The 25,802-nt window shown below is 40.2% G+C and overlaps 1 protein-coding gene across 2 annotated transcripts in view; it reads right to left on the bottom strand.

Annotated features, from left to right (window-relative positions):
* The window catches only part of SPIDR (scaffold protein involved in DNA repair), a 203,988-nt gene that overhangs the window by 47,560 nt on the left and 130,626 nt on the right, over positions 1–25,802 (bottom strand). For both annotated transcript variants that reach the window (XR_013947887.1, XM_080583611.1), the window contains exons 9-10: positions 23,127–23,337; positions 21,008–21,258 (exon numbers count right to left, since the gene is read on the bottom strand). Coding sequence is in view for 1 of the 2 variants with exons in the window: in XM_080583611.1 (XP_080439737.1) it covers positions 21,008–21,258; positions 23,127–23,337 (462 nt within the window). In the remaining variant the exon portion in view is untranslated. The remainder of the gene's footprint in view (positions 1–21,007; positions 21,259–23,126; positions 23,338–25,802) is intronic.

The raw sequence follows: 25,802 nt of genomic DNA, 5'->3' as shown, positions 1-25,802 counted from the left end.
CCAAACCTCTCTCTGAACTCCAGTAGCCTTTGAGAGCTGTTTGTTGCAATTCAGTTTATGACACAATGTTTTAAATGTTCTTATTCCAGAAGACTCTTGAAAGATGAAGCCTATCCGAAGAGTTTCTCACTAAATATGAAACATGTTCTGCTTGCAGATGATTTCAGAATTTTAAGCAAATAGAAAACATTGCTTATTCACCCCAGTGAAAGATGTCATCCTGCAGATGGGTCTGAGGCTGAAGAGGACAAAATGCATGACTCCAAGGAAAGGCAGAATACAGATTTTTCTGCTGGCTGTAGCTCTCAGCACTCCAGCTTGCTCATTTGTCTGAGTCTGAGACATCTACAGGAAAGCCTAAGAACATATATCAGATGTGTCTTGATCTCTGTGTGCTGAGAGCACTCCTGCTCTCACTGTACAAGCAGGAACATGCTGGCCTGGCTGCAGATCACGGATATCAAAGCTCAGTTCCTCCTGTGACCAAAATAAGATACATACTTGCTCTACTGAAAATTCAGACACATGCACACCATCCCTGCTGTACTTCAAGCTGTATGCGATTTTCAGCTATTAATAAAATGGAAGCATGCTGATGGGTACAGGAGAAGAGCATGGACACACCAACGAGTACATTGCTTTCCTCAGTAGCAAATAATTTCCAAAGAATCTCTTCCCTGGCTCCCTAGGAAGGGCATTCCTCTCCTGTTCCCTCTTTACTTGTTAAAACTGAAGTCAAAAGAGTTTGCAGTGGATGACTGAATCTCTGAGAGCATCCTGGTAGCTCCTTCCAGTCAGGCTGCAAAGATCTGGAACCTTCTCAGCATTTTACCATGACTGTGGAAGGGTCAAGGTTTTATCAATACTTCCAAAATTTGATGCAGTTTCCCCATGGACTCCTCAGCATAGCTCAAGAATAATTCTGAGGTGCAGTCAATATAGCAAAACATAAGGTGCATGTTTTCCTGAAACATGAGGCAAACATCTAGAAGACTTTTAGTGGTACCACCATGACAGCGTCATGGCACAAAAGGGCAGTAAGTCAATAACAATAAAGCACATCTTGCTCCTCAGATGTCTAAAGGAACAACATGCCAAAGATTTAACGTTCTTAAAGAGCTGACAAATATATGTACATATACATATATATTAGTTTCATAACATCGTGTGCCAGCAAAATTATGTGTTAAAATGTCACACAGCTTGGCACTGGTGGAGAAGACAAAACAACAATTCAAAACCAGAAGGAGCAGGAAGAGAAGAAGCTACTTTTTCCTGGGAATTGAGCTATGCTAAATGACCAATCCTTCTCAGGAAGCCTCAAGCGCCATTATTGCTTGAGGATTTTACTAGTCAAACTACTGCCTCTTGTTCTAGGTAAACTGGGAGTATTAATTAGCTGGTAGTCATATGTCACTGCAAGGACGTGGCATGTGAATTTAAACAGCAATCTTACTTGTTCAAAAATTTTGGTGGAATAATTGCAGATTTTCACTGATGGATGATAAAATGATGCATCCCATTTTTACTGGAGATTTCAGAACTGTTGACTAATATATTTAAAATATAGCCAACATGAAGTCTTTTTAAAAAATGCAAAGTTTATTTGCCCGTGGCTTACTATATTTTTTCTAGGAAACAATAAAAGGTTAAAATGACCTAACAAAACATCAAGATAGCATGACATGGTGAAAAGGATAATCCTACCTGATTGCCACACCTTTTAAAATTACGTATAGTCTTTTGTTCCATGGTTCTCAGAATGTCAAGCAACATACGAAATGATAATCTGGACCTAAATAAAAGTATGCTAGTTAAAAATTCCTTACTTATTTACAGTGTGAAATGAATTGGTACTTCAAGTATTTGACTAGCAACATCTTTCTACAGCATCTAAGCTAGACTATTTAAATAGCCAACCCCAGACTATTCCCATGGCATGAAACAAGCTAATAGCAAACCAAAATTTTTCTTCACCCGTTTAAAACATTCACCAGACAGCTTTAAATACCACCAGAAATGCTTAATGTTGCTATTATTACGCTAGCTGAATGCAAGAAGGCAGCTGTAAGTCTTTATGGCAGGAAAAATTGAATTATAAGATTATATTTTTTTAGTATTTCCTTAATACAATTACCTGATTCTTGTATTTTGTCACTCTGTGAGTAGCATTGAGGATTGTTAGCAGCATTACAAGAGATGGAAAGACGAAGAAAGAGAAAAGACCCTGACAGCGTAATGAACACTTTTTTGAGTTTAACAGCCCTGCACAATGAAGGGTTTGAGTTTTTTGTTTTAATGAGGGGAAGTATTACTCAAGCTTCATACAGGGGTCACTTCACCTTTCTTTCCCCTTCTCTCATAACATGTGTATACAGAGCTTAAATATGTTCTTTTAATTAAAAGAGGGTTTCTACAGTTATTCATGGCTTTTTACTTTTGTTACTCATAGTTGGTCAGCGGTTTGTACCAACTTCAAGGAATAACATGGAAAGATGTGTTTTTAAAGTGAGGAAATCCCAACAACTCACAGAAATGAGCAATGAATGTGGGAACAACTTCTGAGGGAGTCGATGAGGGGACAAAAAGGAAGCAAGGTCAAACCTTGGGTCAATCCACCATGAAAGACTGCTATAGTGGGGTTTGACAGCCAAACCTTGCCAAGCAGAGCAAAATTGCAATGTCCAGTAGCTTTCCTGCCCCCAGCCCCATAAAGTAATAGATGGTTGCTCTCAACAAGCCGTGCATGTTTAAACATAGTTTCTCCTCCCTCTCTTATTATCAGGTTAGAATTAGTGATTATCTGATGAATAAATTGTTACTCAATTACCACCTAACCCTATCCCCACCAATTAATCCTAAACACACCTTTCAAACCACAATCAAAAAAAAAAAAAAGTTAATCTCCTCCTCTTCTTTTCCCACATCTCCTTCCCCTCCTCCCTTTTCCACTCCCCCAAATTAACATGCACTTTTCTTGTTTCAGACCCAAGAACCGAACCAGAAAGTCCTCTCTGCCTTTTCTATAGGGGATGAACAGGAGCTGCTGGTCCCAAACCTACCTTCTGCAGAGAATACTCTGCTTTCACCTTTTGGAAAAGCCTGAGTGCTACAGGATTTCAGTTCTAGCAGAACTCCTCAAAAAGTGGCCCCATGTTGCTGCACGTCCCTTGACTCTCCTTACTCCTCCATTACTAGTTTTTTTGGATTCTTTTTAATCTCTCAGCTCCTTTCAGAGAAGCAGTTCCTTAGTGCAACTCAGTTCATTTGTTCAGGAGAAAAACTAAATCATTCACCCTCAATGAACAAACTGCTTTAGACATGAAACAGTCAAAACAAATAAAAATTCCTGAATAAAATTCTAATCACTATATTGCTGTATTCCACATGCTCTATAAATGGTATATATTGTATGCCATGTGCCAAAATGATTCATATACAGTGTTGACTTTTTTTTTTTTTTTTTTTGTTCCCCATAACGTTTGGAATACCACACTACACAGGGTGCAAGAAGATAAGATCATTTATGTAAGCAAAATATGACCTTACAAGTGTGTAAATCCCTTATTTGCGTATGCAAGGGAAATAGCTGTGAGCACCAGTACTATTTGTATGTGCAGTTATTTGTTTTACATGCCACATCAATTCTGCAAACAATTGTGACTATTTAGCAATACACATCTCTCTTTCTATTGTATAACACTGAACTGAGGAGAAAGATGAGACTTCAACGTTCATGGATAAATATTATACTGACTGCAAACTAACAAAGAAATCTCAAGTTTGTGCTTTAAGAACAGAAATCAAGGGCTGACAAAGCATAAGAAACCTGATCCAAGAATCAGACCTGCAACAGGCTGTGCTGCTCTGAGAGAAAACATGGGTCTAGCAAGAATAAGCACACAGTTGATATAGACACATGTATGAATAATACATGAGACACATTCACAACCGTTTGTGTTTTCTTTTATCCACCAGGCAAATATACATAAAACTTACTAAGCCTTCCTGCACTAGGAATCTGAAGGTGGCAAAGTCGAGTACTCTGAAACCAACACATGACAGTCAGTTTCTTTTATATCCTTAAATTTCACTCTATGGGAAGTCTGGTTTTACATTTCTTTTGAGTATTTTGCACCTATGCTTCTCAATATGGTTGAAGAATATATATTTATACTAGCAAGGTCTATAGCTTGAACACAGTGTTACCATTCAAATTAGGGGTATCTGAGCTCCAATATAGGATAAGAGTGGAAAGCTGTCGGCTCTGGCTCTGATTATATGTAAGTGTTATCCAGCATTCTGCTTTACACATTTGGGAAGCATTATGTGATGCCCTGACAGAGGGAATAGCACCAATGCGATCTATCCCCTCATTTGGAGGATGGTTTGGGAAGAGCTTTACTTCAGCTGTCTCTCATCTTGACATATCTGCTGCCTCAGGTAGCATGAACCTCTTGGGTCGAAGGAGGAAAGTCTACCTCTTATCTCTCTGCCCCTTCTCCCTTTCCAACCCCAACTGTTTCCATGGTAGAGCCAGCTGTACTTGCTGCCAAAGAAAACAAGGCATTTTCCTACCTTGAGGGCATTCCCCTTTGAACATCAAAAGTCTATAGCAAACAATGGAGTTGAAAGAGCTTTGCAAATAAAAGGTCAGAAGATTTTTTTCATAGTGGAAAATATCAGACTACCTAATAGGCAGGGGTTGCTTTCAGCTCACGAACAACACTACGCTTGCTTGCAAATACACTTTGTTTTGAGCTGAACTCGTCTTTGCTGAGATATTGCATGGTCCCAGTGATGTAACTCTAATTCATCCTCCCTCTAGCTATTTTATAATCACCTTAATTATCAGGTCTTAAAAATAATAGATTTTTGGTTCTTTGGGAAGGGAATGCACTTACATACGGGTTAAAAGCAAGCAAACTGTAGGGTGTTCTGAAATAGCAGGTCACAAATTAAGCAGTATACAAAGTGGGGGAAAGGAGAAAGGGCATGTGCTACGGGAGAGCCTCAGGGAGAAGAGCAGAGCATGTGATAAGCTGTTGATGGAATTGTGCTTAGTAGGCTCTAGCCAAAGGACAAATGAGCAATGCAGAGAGCCCTTGGCTGCCAGGAGCTACTGAACCCATATAGAGGCCTCTACGGAGAATTGGCAGGATGGGATTCAGCAACAGCAGGAGCCACATGTTCTCTGGGCTCCTGTTCCCTGAATGTGTGTATGCCCAGCCCTCTCCCAAGGGGCCACATTCCCTCACCCTGGCCATCCCACTCCCTTACGGCATCCTTGCCTCCCCCACAGGCACACTCCCCTGGTCTCCCCTCTCCCCTGCCTCTCAGAAATGGGGAGGCTGTCAAGAAGTCTGTGATAACAAGTGAGAACCCTGCTGCTGTAAGGATGGAGAACTCAGTCCCTAGGCCAACACTAGAAGATGGAAAGTAACTCAAAAAGAATTTGGCGGGAAGAAATCTGGAAAAGCTGCAGCTGAACAACTTTGCTGCAGTAACCCCGAGCTGAACTAAAACACCCTTCAGATGTACATCATAAAATAATTTTACTGTGGGTAGTTAGCACAGTTTAAATGTGCACCCCAGATATTTTGCATTCATTTGCCTGTGCATTCTGCATGTCTGTAAGCCTGCAGCAAAGATGGAAACCACGATTCCTTGCATTTTTCTCAGTTGAGCTCTGCTGGGCAGTGAAGGTGGGGAGTGGTGGGGTATGAGCGGAAGGCTCTGAACTCTCAGGACAAATCATTATGTTGAAAATCAGAATTGTCATCATTTCACAATAAAAATGCCTTGCTTTGAATTTTCATTTATTTATTTATTTATTTCCCCACTCTACTGGAGACTTTAGCAGACACAAACTGGCGTTTTAAAGCGTTGCTGAGCACTTTGCTCATTAAAAGAATTGACCCTACCCCATCTTTCACATATTACCATCCTGTCAACTCCCACAGGAAGCTGCCCAACAAGACCATCAAACTCACTCACTGCCTGCGGCTTCTCCCAAGATTTCAACACTTTTCTGCACATTCATCCTTGATCTACAGTGCTCAGTATGGGAACACTCCTCCAGTCTTACCTTCCTTTCTTCTCCTTCCCCATTTAGAAAAGCCTGGCCAGCCACCACTTTCTCCATGAGATGAAGAAAACCTGTGAGTTTGACTAATTGCAAGAACACACTCAAATAAGCTAGATGATATACTGCTGGGAACAAAACATTGGAATTTTTAGATTTGGAATATGAGGGCTTGGAAAAATGGGACTTGACTTGTGGGAGAAGCTGGTAGTTAAAAGTCATTGATAACTGGGGAAAAAAAAGGTAGTTTGAAAATTTCACTGTTCACAAATGAAGCTACAGTTGGTTTACAGGCACCATAACTTAGATTTTAGCAGAGACCATCATCAATTAAGATTAGTCTGGAAGACGAAATACAGCTCAATATTTCCAAGTAGAAGTAGAAAGGAAAAACTATTATTGGTAAATTGCACCACATGAATAATAATGGACATTTTTGTTCCCTCTTCTGCCATTATGTACATATGTTAATTAACAATGAAACATCTAGAAACCTTAATCAGGTTCGGGCACATGAGACATGCAGCAGTTTGCCTAGACTGCTCACATGCCTTAGTGTTAACAGAAATTTTAACAGATGACTGAAACAAATAAAGAAGTATGGGGGAAAACAATGGACCTGGTAAATAATCTACAGAAATTGGTGTTAACTTATTCTGCTGCCTCTTATCTTTATTAATGTTGTACTGTTTATGGATGGCTTTCCTTAACACACCAACAAAGTCTCTGATTCCAATATCTCATTAAAGCTCTCTCTTCTTCAATTTTCATTTCATTTGTACATCTGTATTGCAAGAAAACTGTTTCACTTTTCTTAAGCAGGCAACACAATTATTTCTGAGATCTGAAATATATTAACATGACTTATGTATGTATATATATAAAGAGAAAGGAATAGAAAAGTTGCATCAAGCTGTTTTGCAAAGGGGCCAAGACAAAGGAGTTTTCTGGCAATTGCTCAGCACAAGGAGCAAGGTATATGTGAATAGATTAGATAAAATTAGTAGTTGTCAACCTAATACTGCCTGATGACAGAAATTGTAGCTTTATCTCTCTCCTATCCATGCCTCCCACATCATGTGCCTCATTAGGATGTTACAGAAAGAACACACAAGAAAAAGACCCTTCCCTTAGTTTAGCCACCAGAAAAAGTCAGGGGAAAAACTCTTGCCAGGCTTGGTCAAAGAGATTTAGTTTTGTTGCAGGGTATAATTATGTACTATCTTACACTATCATAGCATTTGAGGAGTGGGAAAATCTGTGCCATAAACAGGTACTCTGTCAGGGCCAACGGCATCCTGGCTAGATCAGGAATAGTGTAGCCAGCAGGACCAGGGAGGTGATCGTCCCCCTGTACTCGGCTCTGGTGAGGCCGCACCTCGAGTGCTGTGTTCAGCTTTGGGCCCCTCACTACAAGGACATCGAGGCCCTGAAGCATGTCCAGAGAAGGGCTACGAAGCTGGTGAAGGGCCTGGAGCACAAGTCCTATGGGGAGTGGCTGAGGGCACTGGGGTTTTTTAGTCTGGAGAAGAGGAGGCTCAGGGAAGACCTTATTGCTCTCTACAACTACCTGAAAGGAAGGTGTGGGGAGCTGAGTGTTGGCCTCTTCTCGCAGGTAACTAGGGATAGGGCTAGAGGGAATGGCCTCAAGTTGCACCAGGGGAGGTTCAGGTTGGAAATGAGGAGACATTTCTTCTCAGAAAGAGCAGTCAGGCACTGGGACGGGTTGCCCAGGGAGGTGGTGGAGTCACCGTCCCTGGGGGTGTTTAAGGAAAGGCTGGACGTGGTGCTTAGGGACATGGTTCAGTGGGTGACATTGGTGGTAGGGTGACGGTTGGACCAGATGATCTTGGAGGGCTTTTCCAACCTTAATGATTCTATGTCTCCTTATCTCCAAACACATGGTGCTTGTATGCTTGAAAAATTATCAAGACCTTTAAATTAAAGAGAAGAGACAACTGCCTAAGGGAAGGGATTGGTCAGTCAACATATGGCTACGTTAAATGTATCTGTTTCAAATCAAACATCACAGAAGCATGGACTTTCAGAAAACACTAAAAACATCATTGCCATATGTTTGGAGGAAAAAGAGATTGCTTATTAAGCTACATAATCCTGTGTTAAGGTATCTAATATACCGATTTATGTCCATAATATTCAAAGCTAACAGCGCGATGTATATTGTCCCAGCCATCTTTGTGAGAAAACTCTGTTGGATAAAACTGCTTTTCCTAATTCCCTACACTCCTCCAAGCAAGTTCTTGCACAGAGATTTTAGTTCCAGTCACAAGAGCATAAGGAACAAATGAGAAAGGACCCTGAATGGCTGAACAATCAATTCAAAACAACCCCAAGGGCCAGCACATGATGACACCACATACGTCATTTCAATGTACATAATAAAAACAGCTTATGAAGCACTGAGAAGAACAGTAAATATGAACAAAAATGTTTTCTATCAGATGTCAATGAACAAACGTCTCCAGCAGATTTACTAAATAGTGCAAAACTTTTCAGTAGAATTTCGTTGGTTTGCATTAGAAGGAAGAGTGTGAGTACATCAAAGGCCTACTTTGCCTGAGCAAGCAAATGATTATTCTGGCCTTCATAAGACTATCCGACATAGAAATCAGAATGAACTGAGCTTTGACCCACATTTGTAAAGGTAATACTGAGCCAGATCACAGAACACGCTCTGTAGGAAAATCTAGATGCTGCTGATATAAGAGGTTCCCACCTGTACTTCGAGGGTACAGCTGTAGGCACTGAACACACATAATTCATGAGCTGCGCTTCCACAGCCTCACAGGCCTTCCAGAGCTTGTCGCATTCTTTTCAAGTGGATCATTAAGGGTGGTGTACCTAAATGGATGGGTGGAGGAAATTTATCTGAACAGGAGATTAGAAGTGATTCAATTTTGGGAGATAACCTGATTTTTTGTCTTGGTAACAGACTATAGTTCAACTATGTGAGTTGACATTGGCATCTGGAGCTACTCAGCAGTTTCACATACAAGTATGTCGTGCAGATGAAAAAAAAAAAGCATTATAAACCTTCTCTTTGTGAACCAAAAAGTATAATTTGACGATGATGATGGCTGATGTAATCAACTTTTTCTGTGAGAAGGCTAGGATGAATAAGGGAGACTACAGTTATTTACAATTAATGTTTTGAAATCCCCTGGTCTCAAAGAGTTCACTACTAACAATCGGTGGGATAGTGATAAAGATAAGAAGAATGAAATTTGTGCTGAGAACATCTCAGGATGACCTAACCATCTTCTCTTGTATTTGTAAAACGCACTACAAGCAGTGGCAAAAGACCTGTGAAGAGGAACAGCAATAATGGTCTTGAGAACAATCTACCTTCCTTCCTCGGGAGAAGAAAACCTGAAGGAGGCCAGTCCTTAAATGCACAGTTCCAAAGCTTTAACTATTCAAGTGACTAAAGTATCTGTAAGAAAGCAATATTCTCATTCTCCACCCTTTACAGAAATGCAAACCAGAGGATAAACAAAATTTTGTAGTTCTTTAGGTGCCTCTGCTGCTGCCTGAACAAGCGGAGTTGCTGGAATTGCTTGGAATCGCTGACTGACGAGGAAAGGAAAGTGTCCTATTGATGCTAATACCAGAGAGACCATGGCGCTTGCCATACTGGAGCTCTAAAACCAGCATTTCTTGTGCCTTCCTCATTCTCTGTTTTGCAGCTGCTTTTGTTATTTATTTTTAAACACCCTTCTGACTAACTATCCTCCAAAAAAAAAAAAAAAAAAGTGCAAGAACTGGGGGAAACCAGAGAAGGATAGCTGAGCCATCAATTCTTCTGGGCCAAACCCTTAGGTCCAATTCATCCTATGATGCTGCCAGCCGCTTACATCATTCATAGCAAAAAAAAAATAGCAGTCCAAACTAGTGTATTCGAGACTTGCAGGAATATTGCTTACTCCCAGCTCATCCTAAAAGCTAAACTGAAAATACTTTCTGTGGCTACGTAGTTATAAAATATTATTTTCAAAATAATAGCTTTTAAGCAAGCCATTTAAAGATGCAAATCTTATGATTTGCTATGCTAAAAGTTTTAGCATAAAATCCCCTTGAATCCTGGAAGGTTTGCTCATTAAAAAGGTGCACGCTGTTCTAATATATATCTTATGTCAGCACAAACAGCCTCCATGTAAACACACAGCCGTGAGTACCATGAGTAACAACTCTGTTTCCATCAGAAGCCCTTTATCCTGCGTAAGAGGTCTGCATGCTAATAGATGTCCTGGGCTAACGTTAACTAGCTACAGCTGGCTCTCGGCTATAAAAAGCATTAATGAAAACATAAATACTAACTTCTCCGCTTCCCCCAGCCCGTACGTCAGGGCTGCGCACAGGCACCGCTTTCCAAGCGGTCTGTGTGAATGAACTGGCTGCTCTGAACCAGCCCGCTCTGGTTCTCCACAGTTTGTTTACTGAACAGCGTGTGCAGAGAGAGACACACTGGGCATGGGGGCTGCAGGGGGGGAGACGAACCACGGGGCCGCCTGGCTCACCCAGCGCGCCCGCCCTCGACCCAGAGCCACCGGCTTCTGGTGACGGCTCGAAGAAGGGGAGGAAATGTCTATTAACCGAGGAACCGACCTACGGACACGCGAACGTCAGGCTGCACTGAAGCCGAGCACGGTCCGATTCTTCCTGTCTATCGCTTGGCTTTGCTGGAGTATCGCTTCGCTGTAATGTTGCTAGGCGTTTTGTTATAATAAACACTGCTTGCGGTGACATAGGCAGATCAGAGAACGTCAGAGCCCCCTGCGCTCCAGAAACTTAATGCACGATTCGTATTGTGCCAAATATAAAAGCAAATCGCAGAAATAGACTCAGATTTCTCAAGTATATACACAGAAAAGACAATCAATGGGAAAGAGGATGCATGCAACTCCAGGGTTACAAATTTAGACAGAAACATCAGGATAACAAAGCGCTCCAACGCTCAGCAATTTTTACCCAGCCAGGCTGCACATACATTCCTGTTTGTTCTTTGCCTATCGGACTGTTTATGTGCTATTTTTAAATGGTTAATTTTGTCCTGAAAACAGTTGCTTTTCCACTGTCAGCTCCTATGCACTTCATTATGTGTATTTTCCTTTTTTGTCAGATTTATTTTGCATTTCAAAATACTGGGTATCTTAAAAATTCAGCACCACAAATCCCACCAATAAGTAAGAATCATAGCTAGCTTTATTTCTTTTTAATTTTTATAAATTAAATTATTTATATATAAGGCTGAACAGGAAATTTTGTGTTCCTCACCCTAAAGACGCGCAGAAGTACATTTGAAAAGCAAATGTTATTTCCGAATATCGTAATTCCTCCTTCTCATGATTTTGTCCAATGCATAATTTCTTTATCACCTCTGACTTCATTACCCAAACAGCAACTCTAACCACATGGGTCACCTCCAAATCTAGCTTCCGAAGATTTAACAGCTTGACAGGGGTTAGAACTCAGGTTAGAACAGAACCTATTTGTCTATGCAGGAGTTCCCTAAATCTAACATACAGATGTAACAAACACGCTACCTGACATGGTGTAAACCTTTGGAAGCATTTACAAATTTGGCTTTGACTTCTCCCCCTTCTCAGCGTGTATATCCTGATTTCCAAGTCACTTCTTTCAAATCCACGACACTCTGTTAACCGTAGTAGAGTTCCTCCCCACTTCCACTGTTGAAGTGAACACAGTCTGACAGCTGCCAAATTTCCCAACTTGAAATGCCTGTTTTCTCAGAATATTATTGCTACAATTCTCTCCCAAACCCTGGCAGTCCAAATGTGGATGCTGAGTCAGATACACAGGACCATCAAAGTATATATAGATGAGTTCCTACCACAGATATTCTTAATAATTACCAAGCAGCCCAGGCTGCAGCAAGAAGCTTTGGCAGTGTTCACCTCCGTTGTAAAGGAAATACGCACATAGAATTAAATAGAAAATATCAAAGAATAAAATATATATTTTTGCAAAGATTAGGCACGGAACGTTTTTGTTAACAAGCTCTTTCACTACTTATTTATGTTGATATGATCAGTTTATAGCTGTATATTGAAGGTGTGACATCACTTGTTCCAATCAAATTCATTTCCTTGCACATTTTTCCTCACGTCAAGCCGAATTTACAAATTTTGGCATTTGTTCAGAGGCAGGGGAAAATACATAAACCCGTCATTGTAGGACAAAGACAAAAACATCTGTAACTGTTGTGGCTAGATCATATTTAAGTTCAACAAGGGGGGGAACTTGCTGCCTCAGAGAGGTAATACACAGCAGGAACTACGTAGGCTCAACGGAAATTAATGGGCAGAAAGAAAGGTAACTCACACAAATGGTATCTCAGTGACCTTATGACCACTCTCACATTCCCCGTATGAGGGCCTCAACTCCGTGCATTACTTCCCTCTCCAGCTACCCGCCATGTACTGCCTTGCCTGGGACTCTCATTCCATGATCCCAACTGCTTTTCCCATCTCTCACTGCAACTGGAGGTCCAACACCATCTCTTATCCCATCTCACTAACACTGTGTCCTTTGCTGTTCCCCTGGTAGTTTACTCAAATGGAAGTGAGCATCTCCTTGCTGGTGGAGTTCCTTTAGCAGGTAGTGGATTGGGACCACAACTGCACAGCTGTGGAAGGGACTGTCAGGCTGGCACTCATAAGTAGTTGTCCTTGGTCTAAACTACTTGAGAAACCACTGAAAAATATCAAATCATTTCATACTTTCATAATAATTTCCTTAAAGCCATCTTTCTAGGTACAGGAGAAGACAAGACGAGATCATGCAGTGACAGCACAGGTTCCTGGTGCAAAATCGCAGCACAAATACATGGGAAGTAAAAAAGCTGTAGGGACCTCACTGCATCTTGCACTGCAACTTCGCTACTACCTGCTCTCTACATTTATGCGTACATGAAATACAGAGGATAGCTTCCTGGGCAGAGGACCAAGCATGGAAATAGGGAGAGACTGCCTGCTGCTTTCATTTCCACCTTTGCCTCCTTCTGTCCACTGCTGCAGCTCCAAGAAAGGCTGTGGGGAGCAATCGATATCCTCACCCCGCGTTCAGGTGGCTGTATGAAGTCAGCTTTCAGACGCAGCCCCGGCACCTCTCGTCACACGGACCAGCAAACGCCTCTGAACTGGAGGAAGCAGCTGCACAAAGCTATTTACAGTTGGCTAGTGGTCACTGCCTGATGGGTCAGGTTAGCACCTCCAGAAGGGCAGGAGCTGGAACTGCTGCTGTGAGAGCCTTCTCAGTGCCTGGCATACCACCGAAAAGTAAATGTGCCAGAGCTGGAAGCCACTCATACAGAGGAATAGTTTTTAAAATACATACACAAAATCCTGTTATCGCATGACACTGAATGAAACACTGCAAGCATGACTAAAAATTACACTTTGCAACTTCATAGTATCATTCTCGGTCCATTTAAGTGTAAAACTTCTCTGAAATATATTTTGCAGTGAGTTGCAGCCTTGGTCACTTCTATAGCAGGTTGTCCAGAGAATCTCACGCTGCAGCCAAACAGGGGCCTCAAATCAAGCATCTGAATTGAGTGAGTTACAAAACCTTCTCAAACATGTATCAGGCAGTTTGTATCAGGTGAATCTTTTTTTTTTTTTTTGTTGGTTACTACAGGGTGACAGTTACAAAAATAACAATCTCTTAAGCACCATACCATTCAAGCCTTTGCATCCCAAATTCATCCCAGGCTCATAACTCTTCTCATCTGAGGAGTATGTTCTCCAGACTTTGCAAAGCTCTCTTTAGCAAAAGACAGAGATGATGTATTAACTATAGTGAGCTGGAACATTTCAGTGCAGTTTGTACGGATCCCTACCCAGTGTGACACTGCTGACTTTTTCTGGCTGAGAAATGGAACAAGAATAGCAGGCATTGCAGCCAGTCACAACCTGAAATAGACTGGCACGTGAGATAACACTTAAGTGTTTCCAACATTTATAAGATACATCCCAGTTTTAAACCACAATGCTTACTGAAAGAATTAAGATGGTCACCTCTGAAGATCTTTATTTTTTGTATTCTATAAATGATAAGTGCATAAAAGCTTATGATACAGATGTACAGGCCTATGTCTCAGTAATATTCAGCCCTTTCAAAGTCTTTCTTTTCTGAATTGCGTGCCCATTATTTCAAAACCACACTGGAGAATGTATTCCTAGCTCTGTCATCCTTGGGACAAGACACCTCCTTCTTCCCAAAAGAGTGCAATTATGTTTGTAAACATCTTTCCAAGGAACACCCATTTTTTATATCCAAATTGAAGCTTTTTCAAAGATGATGACAAATAATTATTCCTAAGAACCTTCCTTTTCAGAAATGTGCTGTTGTGTTAAATCTTTGCACACTCACTGATCTATACAGGTACCTAAGTTTGTACACAAAAAGTGTTTATGTGCCCAAGTTGCACAGAAATTACATGCAATATTTGGGTTGTTTAGATTTCTTTCTCAGCTGTTAGCTCAACATGTGTCCATCTAGGTATTTTTAACATTTATCACTGCTCATGGCTCTTGCCTTCTGTACCATGGTAGCAGGAAAACAAATTCCAGAGACACAATCTGGCTTTTATAAAAGTTTTGGAGAGCTCCAACATGACTTTAACACTTCCTCCCAGTCAGGACTGAAGTCATGTATTCAGTGAAAGGTAGGGGTGTAAAACACACGTGGATGATTTCTGCTCTCAGTTCTGTCAACTGCATAACTTTCAGAGATACAAAAATTCAAGGGGAAGAAAGGTCAAAAACAAGGGAAAGATTCCATACCTTTTACGTAGGCCATCTTAGAATAATTCTTGACAAATAACAGGTGCTGGAAAATTACTATTCCTGGTTTAAACCAGACAATGTACAACAGCACATACCCTGATTGTGGCTGTGAGGCTGGAAAATTACCTTTTCAAATCGTTCACTTTCTACTCCCTAAGCTGGCCTCCACTGTAGGATAACATATGGAGGACACCGCTCTTCCCATTGCCCCCAGTTGCACGTCCCTCCAAAACGGTTGGTTATGTGGGTTCAGGAAACGAGGTGTTCAGGTACAGTAAAGTCTCCGCAGCTTTCCAAAGCATTGTATGCAATCAGATGCGGGAGGAGTGAAAAGGAATGGTTACAAGGTAAGCAGTAGTGAATATGCAACTCTGCATAATGATGCTTCCACGCTATTTATCTGTCTCTCTATTATTTACATATCTCTGCAATTTCTCTACCATGAGGAATACATCATTAAGTAGAGCTACTCCTCCTTCTTGGCCAACAGAAGACTCTTTGATGGGAAGAGGAGGGTTCTGTCTTCTGTGAACATATGGACATTTTACTGAACAGCCAAAGCACTTGATTATGAAGGAGTTAGAAACTAGCAACCAGTGTCTACATTTTGCTAGATGGACACAAAAGCATGCACACAGCATTCGTTGGCCATCTGACAGTCGATTTCTCTTCCTGCTCATTTGCTTTCTGAAGAGACTGAATCTGTGTCACACTGGTGGTCCATACTGGCTACTGTCTTCTTGAGACTCTTTTCAGCAACTTAACTGCTGCCCTGACATATTTTAGAATAATGGCAAATTATTTAATTGCAGATTCCCAGTGCAGTGCTGAAAAACAGTGGTATGTGTTGGGGGGGGTCCTTTTTTTTCCTTTGTACAGAGTATATCAGATAACAGTGCTTTCACCTTGCCCTTGGACAGAATAAGATTATGTAAATATTTAGCACTGAAAAATAAACGGCAATGTCAAATTAACAAATTGTTGTACTACAGTGGCACTGGAAGAAGCCCAAGTTCCATCTATCCATCTGCAGCACCGGCAGCAGGGAAAACAGACTTTCAGGGCTATCTGGGCAACAGCACAGGGAATCCACAGTGTTAAATATACAATACAGGTTGATGTCTCAGCAAGATACCATGATACCAGCGTTGTTTTTCCAACAGTCTTTAATCTTTACTCTCTGCTTTGGTGGCTTTAGTTTGAGAATTACAAAAAGAGCAGGGTGGAGGAAAGAGGGAATAATCCAAGTGTCAGGGAGTCTTAACCGTGCTTAAACAAACAAACAAAAAACAGAACAAAAAAAAACTTCAAAGCAAAAACAGGTTACTAGACCTTGAACCACAGCTGTTACCAGAACTATTACAAGCCTGTCAAGTAGCAATTAGACTACTTTGCAAGAATATTACAAGAACATCTTCACTTCTGAGAGGATCTGAAAAGGGGAAATCAGAGAAAACTTCTAGCTTATGGAGTACTCTCTACTGCATTAAGTTACTTATTTCCTGTTTATTTCCCACTTGAAAAATCACATCCCAGAAACATAATGTAATTTTAAAAAACTTGCATTTATGACCATTCCATTTAAAATGTTTTCTTGAGGGGAAAAAAAAAAAACAGGACAAAAAAAAAAAACAAATGGAATGCTGTAAACAGATTTAAGTCAGCCACAAAAAACACTCTGACAGATGTTAGCATCTGTGAACATGGATCTTTCATGACAGTCCTTTCCAATCTGGGCCCTTTTCAAATTAAAAAAAAAAAAAAAAAGTGGAAGCCTTAAGTGTGCTTTACAAAATTTAAGCTAAGCTTTCCATCACAGAAGGGTGGCTTTTCAATATGGTCTACCTACTTGAAATGCTACTTGCAGCACTTGATGCTCAACTTTTAGTTGTGCACGCTGCCAGACAGGTTAACACGCTGCCTACACCTGTGTTAAGATAAACAGCAAAGATTAGATGAAGAGAGGAAAAAGGAAATCCAACTTTGAAACGAGTTACTTTGCCAATAAGGCAGTTTTAAACAGAATTACATAGGAACAGACTACATAGAAACTTGCAACAACTTGCTAGAGCATATAATGAATCCCAGCAACTGACTGCAATGTTTCCACTCAAAAAGAGAAATGTTACTTTCCCCACACTTCTGTTTCTTTCAGCCACTCAAACAAATGCTTGGCTCTTCTACATATTTTGCTCCCCAAGGGTCCTGCTTGCACAGTAGCTGGCCTTTCTGTTTCTGTAAGATCTGGCAAATTGAAAACAAAATATAGAGTAAAACCGAAAGAACTATTGATGGGTCGTGGATAGAAGCTGTTTACATTATTTTTTAAACTAAATGCATTGTCTTTCTTTTGTTCTTGGAATAGAAACTGATTGTAGGCTAGAGCGCTAGCATTCAGGTGGGAAGTAGGTCAAAACATATGCCAAGAGAAGCAAGTGGAAAATTTCTTTACTCACCCACAAAGATTTTAAAATCTGGATTCACAGCTATAGCTAGCATTGTTTTATTTTAGAAGTGCTTAGCTTTTCCTTCTTACTAGACAACACCCTTTTCTGTCCAGCTTCCTAACCCAAACCTTGTGAGTGCTCTGACCAGTCTGACTGCCTCCTAGTCCTAAAAATGCATCTATTTTAGTTTCACCAACTATCACACAATGATCCCTGTCCTTTAAGGAATAAAACTGACCAGCTCTATTTTTTACTGAACTCACGTGGCCCACTCAAAACAAACAGATACTGGCTAAGAGCAAAATCCAAATTATACACTGCTTTATCCCAGGAACACAAAGTACAAGGCCGACACGGTGAGTCAGACACCTCAACGCCAGAAAGCTCCTCAGGTTGACAGGATTCTCCCTGGGATTCGTTGTATGCAGTCAGGCCTTTCTCAGAAAGTCAAAATAATCGGGTTTAGACAAATATGTGTTGTATCATTTGGAAAAGTATCTCTCTCATCAGAAGGGAAAAAGGCAGCAAAAAGTATGCCAGGAATGCTGGAAAGGGGCAGACAGTCACAGCAAGTCATATTTTCTCTCCCTCTCCCTCCCCCCAAAGTCCTTAAGCATGAAAAGTCCATTTGCGAGAACAGCTAATTACTGGGGGGGAAGGCAAATGATTCAACAATAACATGGGGAATGTGAGAACAATTTAAGTATGACAGAAGGCAGAGAACTTTTCAGTCTCTGTAATGGTTTCCCAGTGTCCTATGAAAATGCTGAGATACTTCAGCTGAACAGACTTAAAGTCTTACCACAGTAGTTATTTAATGTCTGACTTAAAGGCTTACCCCTTTTGTCCATCACTAAAAGGCAGTATCCTACGTATTTATCTTTACGAACAACAACAGCTAGATATGTATAAGGCACTACCAGAATTTCTGCTTTACCCATTTGAGTTTTAAGCAATTCAGCGAATCAGTTTAAACACCAAAAACATAAGTTTCTCCCACAATTTGCCAGACTCTTTCTAGAAACACCACTTTCCCTATTCTACATTTCATTTCATGCCTCTGTTCATCTGTTTTCAATTCTTCCTGTAGCAACAATTTCTAAGTTACAGTGGAGTGCTACAAGAGAAGATATACAATAAAACAGCCTACAATGCAAGTCAAGTAACTACTCATCCACCTTGATATTTAATTAGAAACTGTTGTTTACAAAACAATGAACTATCTAATCCATCTGGCCTTGTAAAATGCAAACGCTGCTTTCATGGCAGTTCTACTTTATAAAAAGAATCTCAGGAAGAAGAAAAAGAAGGTTTTCTTTACAAAAGAATGGGCCATCAGTTGGTTCAAAGGACTGCCAGAGGGCGTTGGACCCTTTAGCTCACTATCAGGTGACAGACAGACATTTTTGATAGAGGAGAAAGGTCTCGTGGATGCTTATCAGCCATGAAAACAGCAGCTGATAAAGCAATGTGAGGTGTTCTCCACTCTTCACTCTTTTAAAGAAGTGTTCGTTCTCCACCTTTCAAAAAAGGAAGGGGGTTGATTCCTCTCTTCAGGGTACATGGATCCAAGACAAGTCTGATAGCTGTGAATGACAGCCACCAAGCTCCTCTTTGAACTAGAACACCTACGAAATTTGAGGAACTTCCAAGACGCCAGTTCAACGACTACACGTGGGAATACCCAGCTACAGCATGAACTCATAAGCAAGGAGTCTCATTTTTATTTTATTTCAAATTCAAGCTTGACATAAGTGCAATCTGAGATTTCTGTTTTGTTTAACCCCATTCCTGTGAAGGGTGTGGACTCAGGCAGGTTAACTACCTGAAACCGTGTGAGCAAGTTAAGCATATTTTTCATTGGAAGTTGAAAAGCAATTATGGAGCTCTATCATTGGAGCTGTGCTAGAATTGACCGGCATCAAAAAATCAGCTCAAATAAAAGACTTTCAACTACCCTGACTTTTGATCACATGTAGCCCTCCGGAAGAAAATCTGCACAGAGGAAGGTTGTCCTCAAAATCACAGATTGATGTGGGGCTGATCAAGTTCTTTGCTTCTCACTTTTTTGTTTGGTTTTAGTATGTGCAGTAGCAAGAATGAATTAAATATAAAGCAATGACTTCACACAACAAGATGTACCTTTCTAAAAGGTACAAGATTACTTTCTAAAAATAATGCAAGTTAAGCACAATATATTATACGTAAACGAGCTTTTACAAAATATTAGGATCAAAGCTGTTGACAATTACATTTCTGTGAGTGATGACTGAATATGTATTTTAGGAGAGAGCAATCTTCCTAAATTCCTCCTGGAATGAGGAATGAGTGCTGTAAATTATACAGTGGCTTACAAGGTAGCAAGAATTTGGGAGAATTCCAGTATTTCCAAAAACCAAGAAGGACCTGCAAGAATGGTACTATCATCAGCAGGGTAGCTTAGAGGAACTGAAATTCTTCAAAGCTTTGAAGAACTTCTTCAACACCTATTCCTAACTACATCTGGTGAGTTTTCAATGGGATCTTTTAAACTAATTGTGTATCTCCATTCAGGTCCTAAACTCTGCAGGTAGAGAGATCTCTTAATGCCCTGCAAGACTGTACTTAGCAGCTTAACATAAGCTCTGCCACTCTAGCTTGCTTTAATAAACTTCCTCAGTTAAAACAAAATTGAATGCATCTGTCTTATAGAAATTTAACCCATCAGAAACCAAAAGTTAGTGCAAAACCTGAAGGAAGGAAATTAAATAATAGACACAGCAATCTTAAATACAGTTGCTGAGAAAAGCTTGGAAATCAGTCTTGTCTGAAACCTTGAGGATTGTAAAAGGAAGTTTGGTACTGAGCAGAAGGGAAAACTGTGCCTGGCATATCTTTTGTACTGAAGAAAACAAGGGCCCATTTTTGATTACCTACACTGAAAGGGGATCAGCATCAGGACACAAATATTGAAATAGAAGACACTAAGAACATTGGTCTAAAGCTGTGTGCTCTGTGGGTTTTCCGTATAAGATTTCCGCATTGGTGTTAATGTTTTGACACCAGATCACATTTTACTACAGAGCAGTTGACCTGCTGTGACCTCCAGATTTCCAGAAGTCACCAGGAGTATTTTTCTGTGGCTTCACAATGGCAGTTTGCACATGTGCACCTATGTTTCTCCAGCGACATCTGTGAAAAATCCCCATTTTAAAAAAGCCTTTCATTTTACCATCTCTTCCTATATCTCTCTTCTGTTCCAAAAGACCACTCTAGGAGCATAATTTACAGTAGGGCACACAGGAGACTGAAATAGGTAAAATAGAAGTGGTTGATGTAACAGTTATTCTGTGAATCTCAAGAAAGAATATAGGATGTCCATGATCATCACTGGTTCTCATTAATTCATTTTCAATCTTCCTTTCATCTGTTGATGCAACCCATGAACTACGGACAGATCCTTCCCTCCTCTGGGCGGCATTACTTCTATTTCATGCTACACCTATTAAAAGCATGCCTCGTGACTGTCGAGAAACCTGCACCTTGCTGAATGTGCACACTCCTGAAAGCTGAGGACTATGACTGACAATTCAAAACTCTCTCCTCTTTGGTTTCTCACACATTACAGGCTTACTAGGAAAGCTCCCATGCATCTTATTACTTACCTAACATTTAGTGGATCTGGATTTATGATGGGTGTTGCACAGACAGGTTTGTTTCCTTGAATCTGGCTTCTGAAACCGTCTCTTGCAGGCAAACAGTACACTCTTTGGATAACGACTCGTACCTGCACTTCTCTCCATCCCACCGCTCCTTGGCTTTCCACCATTTCAAGCAGAGAATCATTAACAGCACTCAGTGCTACGGGATGCTCTTTGGAATCACAGTTTTTATGGATTTGTGGAGCACAAGCAACCTGGTGAAGGCAAACCCATTAACAGAAATGTTTAGTGGGATGTTGAAATTTTGTAGTGCTAGAAAGTACAAACATGAAAAATCACTGCAAGAAGTGAAAAATCAGTTTCAAAATACTTACTGCACATTACCTAACTTACAGAAGACCAATGGCCCATATTTATTATGGATTTTTAATAAACACTCAAAAGAGTTCAGCACACAGCGCTCTCCTGTGTTTAACTGGTGCTCTGGACTGAACTAATTAAATCCATGAGAGATCAGGATGACAGCAGGAGGAAAATAGAACTGATACCGGTATTTACAATTCTTCCCCTTGAACTGAGTTTCATTTTTACTTCAACGTTCTGTTTCTTCCTTTTCTAATGCAGGGGTAAAATCTGTCTTAATGCTTACTGACTTTCACATTAATGTGAAAATGAACAGGTGTCTACTTTTGCAGGACAGGAATTTAGTCCTCAGACCTAGTAAATTCAATGTAAAATGTTTCAATTAAAAAAATAGATGACTAATGAAAAGTATAAAACCTTAATCTAAAGGTGTAAACCTTAGTCTATTCTTTAGCTACTTCCCAAACATATTTCTTAAATAAAATCATCCAAACTTCCAAAATACATCTTATTAATAAAAATATGCAACATTTTACCTCAGTTTAAATTAGTAGTTTAATTAATTTTCATTTTAAAATAAATCTTTCTTTTTTTGGAAAAAAAAATCATACGGAAGTATAGCCTAACATTTTCTATACATAGGCTCCTTCCCAGCACAAGCCAAACTTCTATTTTCAAACTGAAACCTCTTTTTTTTTTTTTTTTAAGCTGGTTGCAATGAAATGTTTTTAAAGTACTACAAACTTTACTATAAGTACTACCTACCAGTAGAGAAGCAAATTTACAGTATTTATAAGAAAATGCTGGTGTGATGATACGGTTTGTCTATGAAGCACTTGCAACAAAACTTGACTACTGAGTTTTAAGTTAGATGGTTTTGGTAGGAAGTATTAGGGGAACAAAGAAATTGTTCTGGTTTCCACATACCATAGTAGAAGCTTTTTACCAGGTAGAGTTTTAGCAAGAAATTAGATTAGGATTTGCTTTATAGAACTTTTTAATTCCCAGGCCTTTAAGTAGAATTATATTTAAGGCAAATACAAAATACTGACACTCAGAGATGTTCATCAAACTCTTGGAGCCAAACTTCTCACATGTTAAGAATGAGTTTTGGGTGGACGAGAAGAAAAAACTTTAAGTAAGTCTTCCTTTCTGAAATTGCTATCATAAACTGTCCGAAAGCCAAATCCCTTGAAATACACCTCAGCTTGTACAACAGCTAGAGACATGTAGAGTCAGTAGTTATTTGGATACAAACGAAATCACAACAGGAAAGAAAACAAATTGCAGAGGGGCTGGAAAGGAGGATACTGTCACCAACTGATGTGTGAAATAAAGGACAGGACTGGCAAGGAAATGAGTTAAGAAACATGAGTGGAAAAGGGAGTATTTATTAAAAATAATATCTTAGTAGCTATTATCTTAACAGGAAATTGATTTTATTTCAAATAATGCTTGGCTACTCAGCCATAAAGAATAAAAGAAAAATAAATGAAAAAAACAAGCTACAATCACTGTTTAACACAGTAGTGAGACTTCAGCAAAATAACCTCTCAGCAGTTCAGCATTTGGATGGGCCAGAAGCATCTGCTATGAAAATATTATTAAAACAAACACCACATATTATTGAGCCCTGGCTAAATGAAAGCGGAAACTGAACAGGTCAGTAATTTAGGATTTTTGTTTTTGTTAGGATTTCCAACCATCTGCTCACCGACTCTTACACAAAGCACTAAACTGTGAACCAAATGAACCTTACCTGGTTATCTGGAGATTCCTGGGGTTGCTCATTATCAAGGTCATCTAGTTTGAACGTTTGTGCCAAAGATACAATATTCTTCCTAATAAGCATCTTTGTAGGAGCCTGTGTCTTCTTGCTTGTTTCTAAGTGTTCACTGAGTAGCACCTTTTGACTGAAATATGTATTCATGATAATAGGAACATCTGAATTCTTGAGAAGCAGTTTTTGCCTGGAAAAAAATATATAATCAGCATCAAATCCATTGCAAGTTAAGCTACAGATAAACACAGTAGTTTAAGATACGTGGAGTATTTCTCTCCCCTTTGTTCTGCAGTTATCACTAAAACACAAAGTGCGTTATCCAACTCGCAAATAAGCCACCTCATAGATACATTCAGCCGGGATCGGTCCTATCAGCCCAGGCAGGGCTCCGTGCCCTGCTGCATCTAGCCACAGCGTACACCTGGAGCAGGCTGGGCTGACAAGCCCCCCGAACCCCACCTGGCTTCACTCAAACACTGCTCGGTATCTCAGCGGTGTCACTGCAGAAGCGAGAGCACCAAGGACGCCCGTCTACGGTTTCTGAGCTAAAGGAAGGTTCTGGAGGAGCTCAGAGAGCTGAACCCAGCCTGGCCCCTTCAGAGCGGGATGTCCCTTCGCTCAGTGCCTCCCATGGAGCAGAATCCATGCTCACCGCAGCCAGTGCGGAGCCCTTCCTTCCTGTTTCCCCTTTCTTTTCTAAAAGCAAACTCATGTTTTTCCTGAGAAGTGCTGCATATGATTTTGCCTCTCCGTTTACTTCCTGAATGTTTGTAGCTGTCACAAACTTGCTCTCCAAGACCGAGTTTTGGTTGCTAGCGCCAACGTCAATTCACAAATAGCTTCGCATGTGGCAACTTCTTGCCTGGCAGATTAAGGTAACGGTTGCAGAATTTCTAAGGACACAGTAAGTTAATGCCTAGGCACATCTTGATGTTGTTGATACTGTTTCATATGCTGGTATCACAATCATATTTAGAAATACACCTCTTATACTCACAGGATACAAATCTTCTGAAGTCAGCTAACAAAAACAATCAGTAATCTCATTTTCTAAAGACCATCAAAAGAGAAACAAAATTCACTTAGTGAGTTTATTGCAGGCTGTGTTTTTCTACTATTAGATTTGTATCACTTGGGAGTAAAACAAGGCCTCCTGCCTTGGCAGCAAAGCCGAGCTGACCTGAGTTCAGAAGTTACCTCAGGTCTTCAGTCTCCAGACCACTGAACTGTTGCAATATGGAGACGGAGCACGCTCTCACATCCATGACGTTACTTGTCAAAATGCAACCAGACTAATTAAAAGAAAAACACACCCTCGAAAATACTTATTTCTGATCTCAGTCCGTACAAGATCTCAACCAAATGTTGCAATGTGGTCCACTTTATAACAGAGCCCTTTATTCTCTCCAGAGAGGATAGGATAGCTACATGGAAATTAATGCATACATATTTTCAATGGCATAGGAAGAGTAGCAACAAGTTATTAAATATAATCCCCATTTTTTAATAATGAAGAAAATAATGCAATAAGAAGATGATCTCTGCCTTTTAGAAAAAAAGTACACAGTTTATTCCTTTTAAAGGAGGCTTTCAACTTAAAAAGTATGAATCATACGTACAAATTACAGAAAAGATTTATTGCTTCTATTTGTGAACACTTACGGAAGTTATGATTTGGAATAGAAAATCCATGAAAAGTTACAGCACAAAGCTGTGCACTGAACCTCATCACAATGCCTTACTACCATTTGGGAACTCTGAAGACATAAGCAGACAGTAGTTTGCCCTTCATGGCCATTCAGTCAGTCCCGAGACTCCAGGTGAATTTGTTAACAAGGGTCCCAGTTCAGAAGAGTATGCCAGTAGTTCACAAGGCTGCCAAACGGATGCTGGCTGGTGATCTTCTGCATTGCAGGATTTACACTAAGGGGTGTGCTCAGTCAGCACACCAAGGCATCTCTGACCTTAGGAGATTTTTATGTCCAAGCTGTCACGATTCCCTTTTTTCTTAAGAACAAAAATGTATATAAAGTTTGCTACAGATCTCAAACCAGTTTTGTCTGTCTCTACATGCAGATATGGCATGAAAATTTTAGCACCTACTTTCTGGAGACGTCTGTATTCAGACCCAAAGTAAACAGGAAATCTCTCTGAACACGAGTCTGTTACGTCACTAATGCCAAAAGAATGTTTGCTTGATCTAAATCATCTCATTCTCTAAAAAAATACTGACGCTAGCAGCAAATCATTCACAGGAACTCTGAGGTTTATGGTTTTATTTTTATTTTCCTGCTGCAGATATGTGACGAGACTTTATTTATTCATTTGTTTTTAAAGCAGGCAGGTTTTTACTGATACTCAAATTACGTGTACCATGGTTTTGCTATGCCTATGCATTCAGTGCCTCGATTACTTTTATAACTATTAAGAACTTTCTCTCTTTCGTTTTCATCATATCTGCACATGTGTAATACCATGAATTAATGGCTAGTCAGCACTTCCATGAAGAAAAAAAGAGACATAAGTACACTTTCAGGAGAGGCTCTTCATTTCTTGCCTGTAATTTTAGTTCACCAAAGCCAGTTCCCGTAATGGATCGTTTCTTTTAGACCTGCATACCTGTCCACTGACTTAGTAGTAGCTCTTCAGCTA

Source organism: Anser brachyrhynchus, assembly GCF_964034855.1.
Source record: "Anser brachyrhynchus genome assembly, chromosome: 2".
Lineage (NCBI taxonomy): Eukaryota > Metazoa > Chordata > Aves > Anseriformes > Anatidae > Anser > Anser brachyrhynchus.
This window is presented reverse-complemented; position numbering and strand designations above follow the sequence as displayed.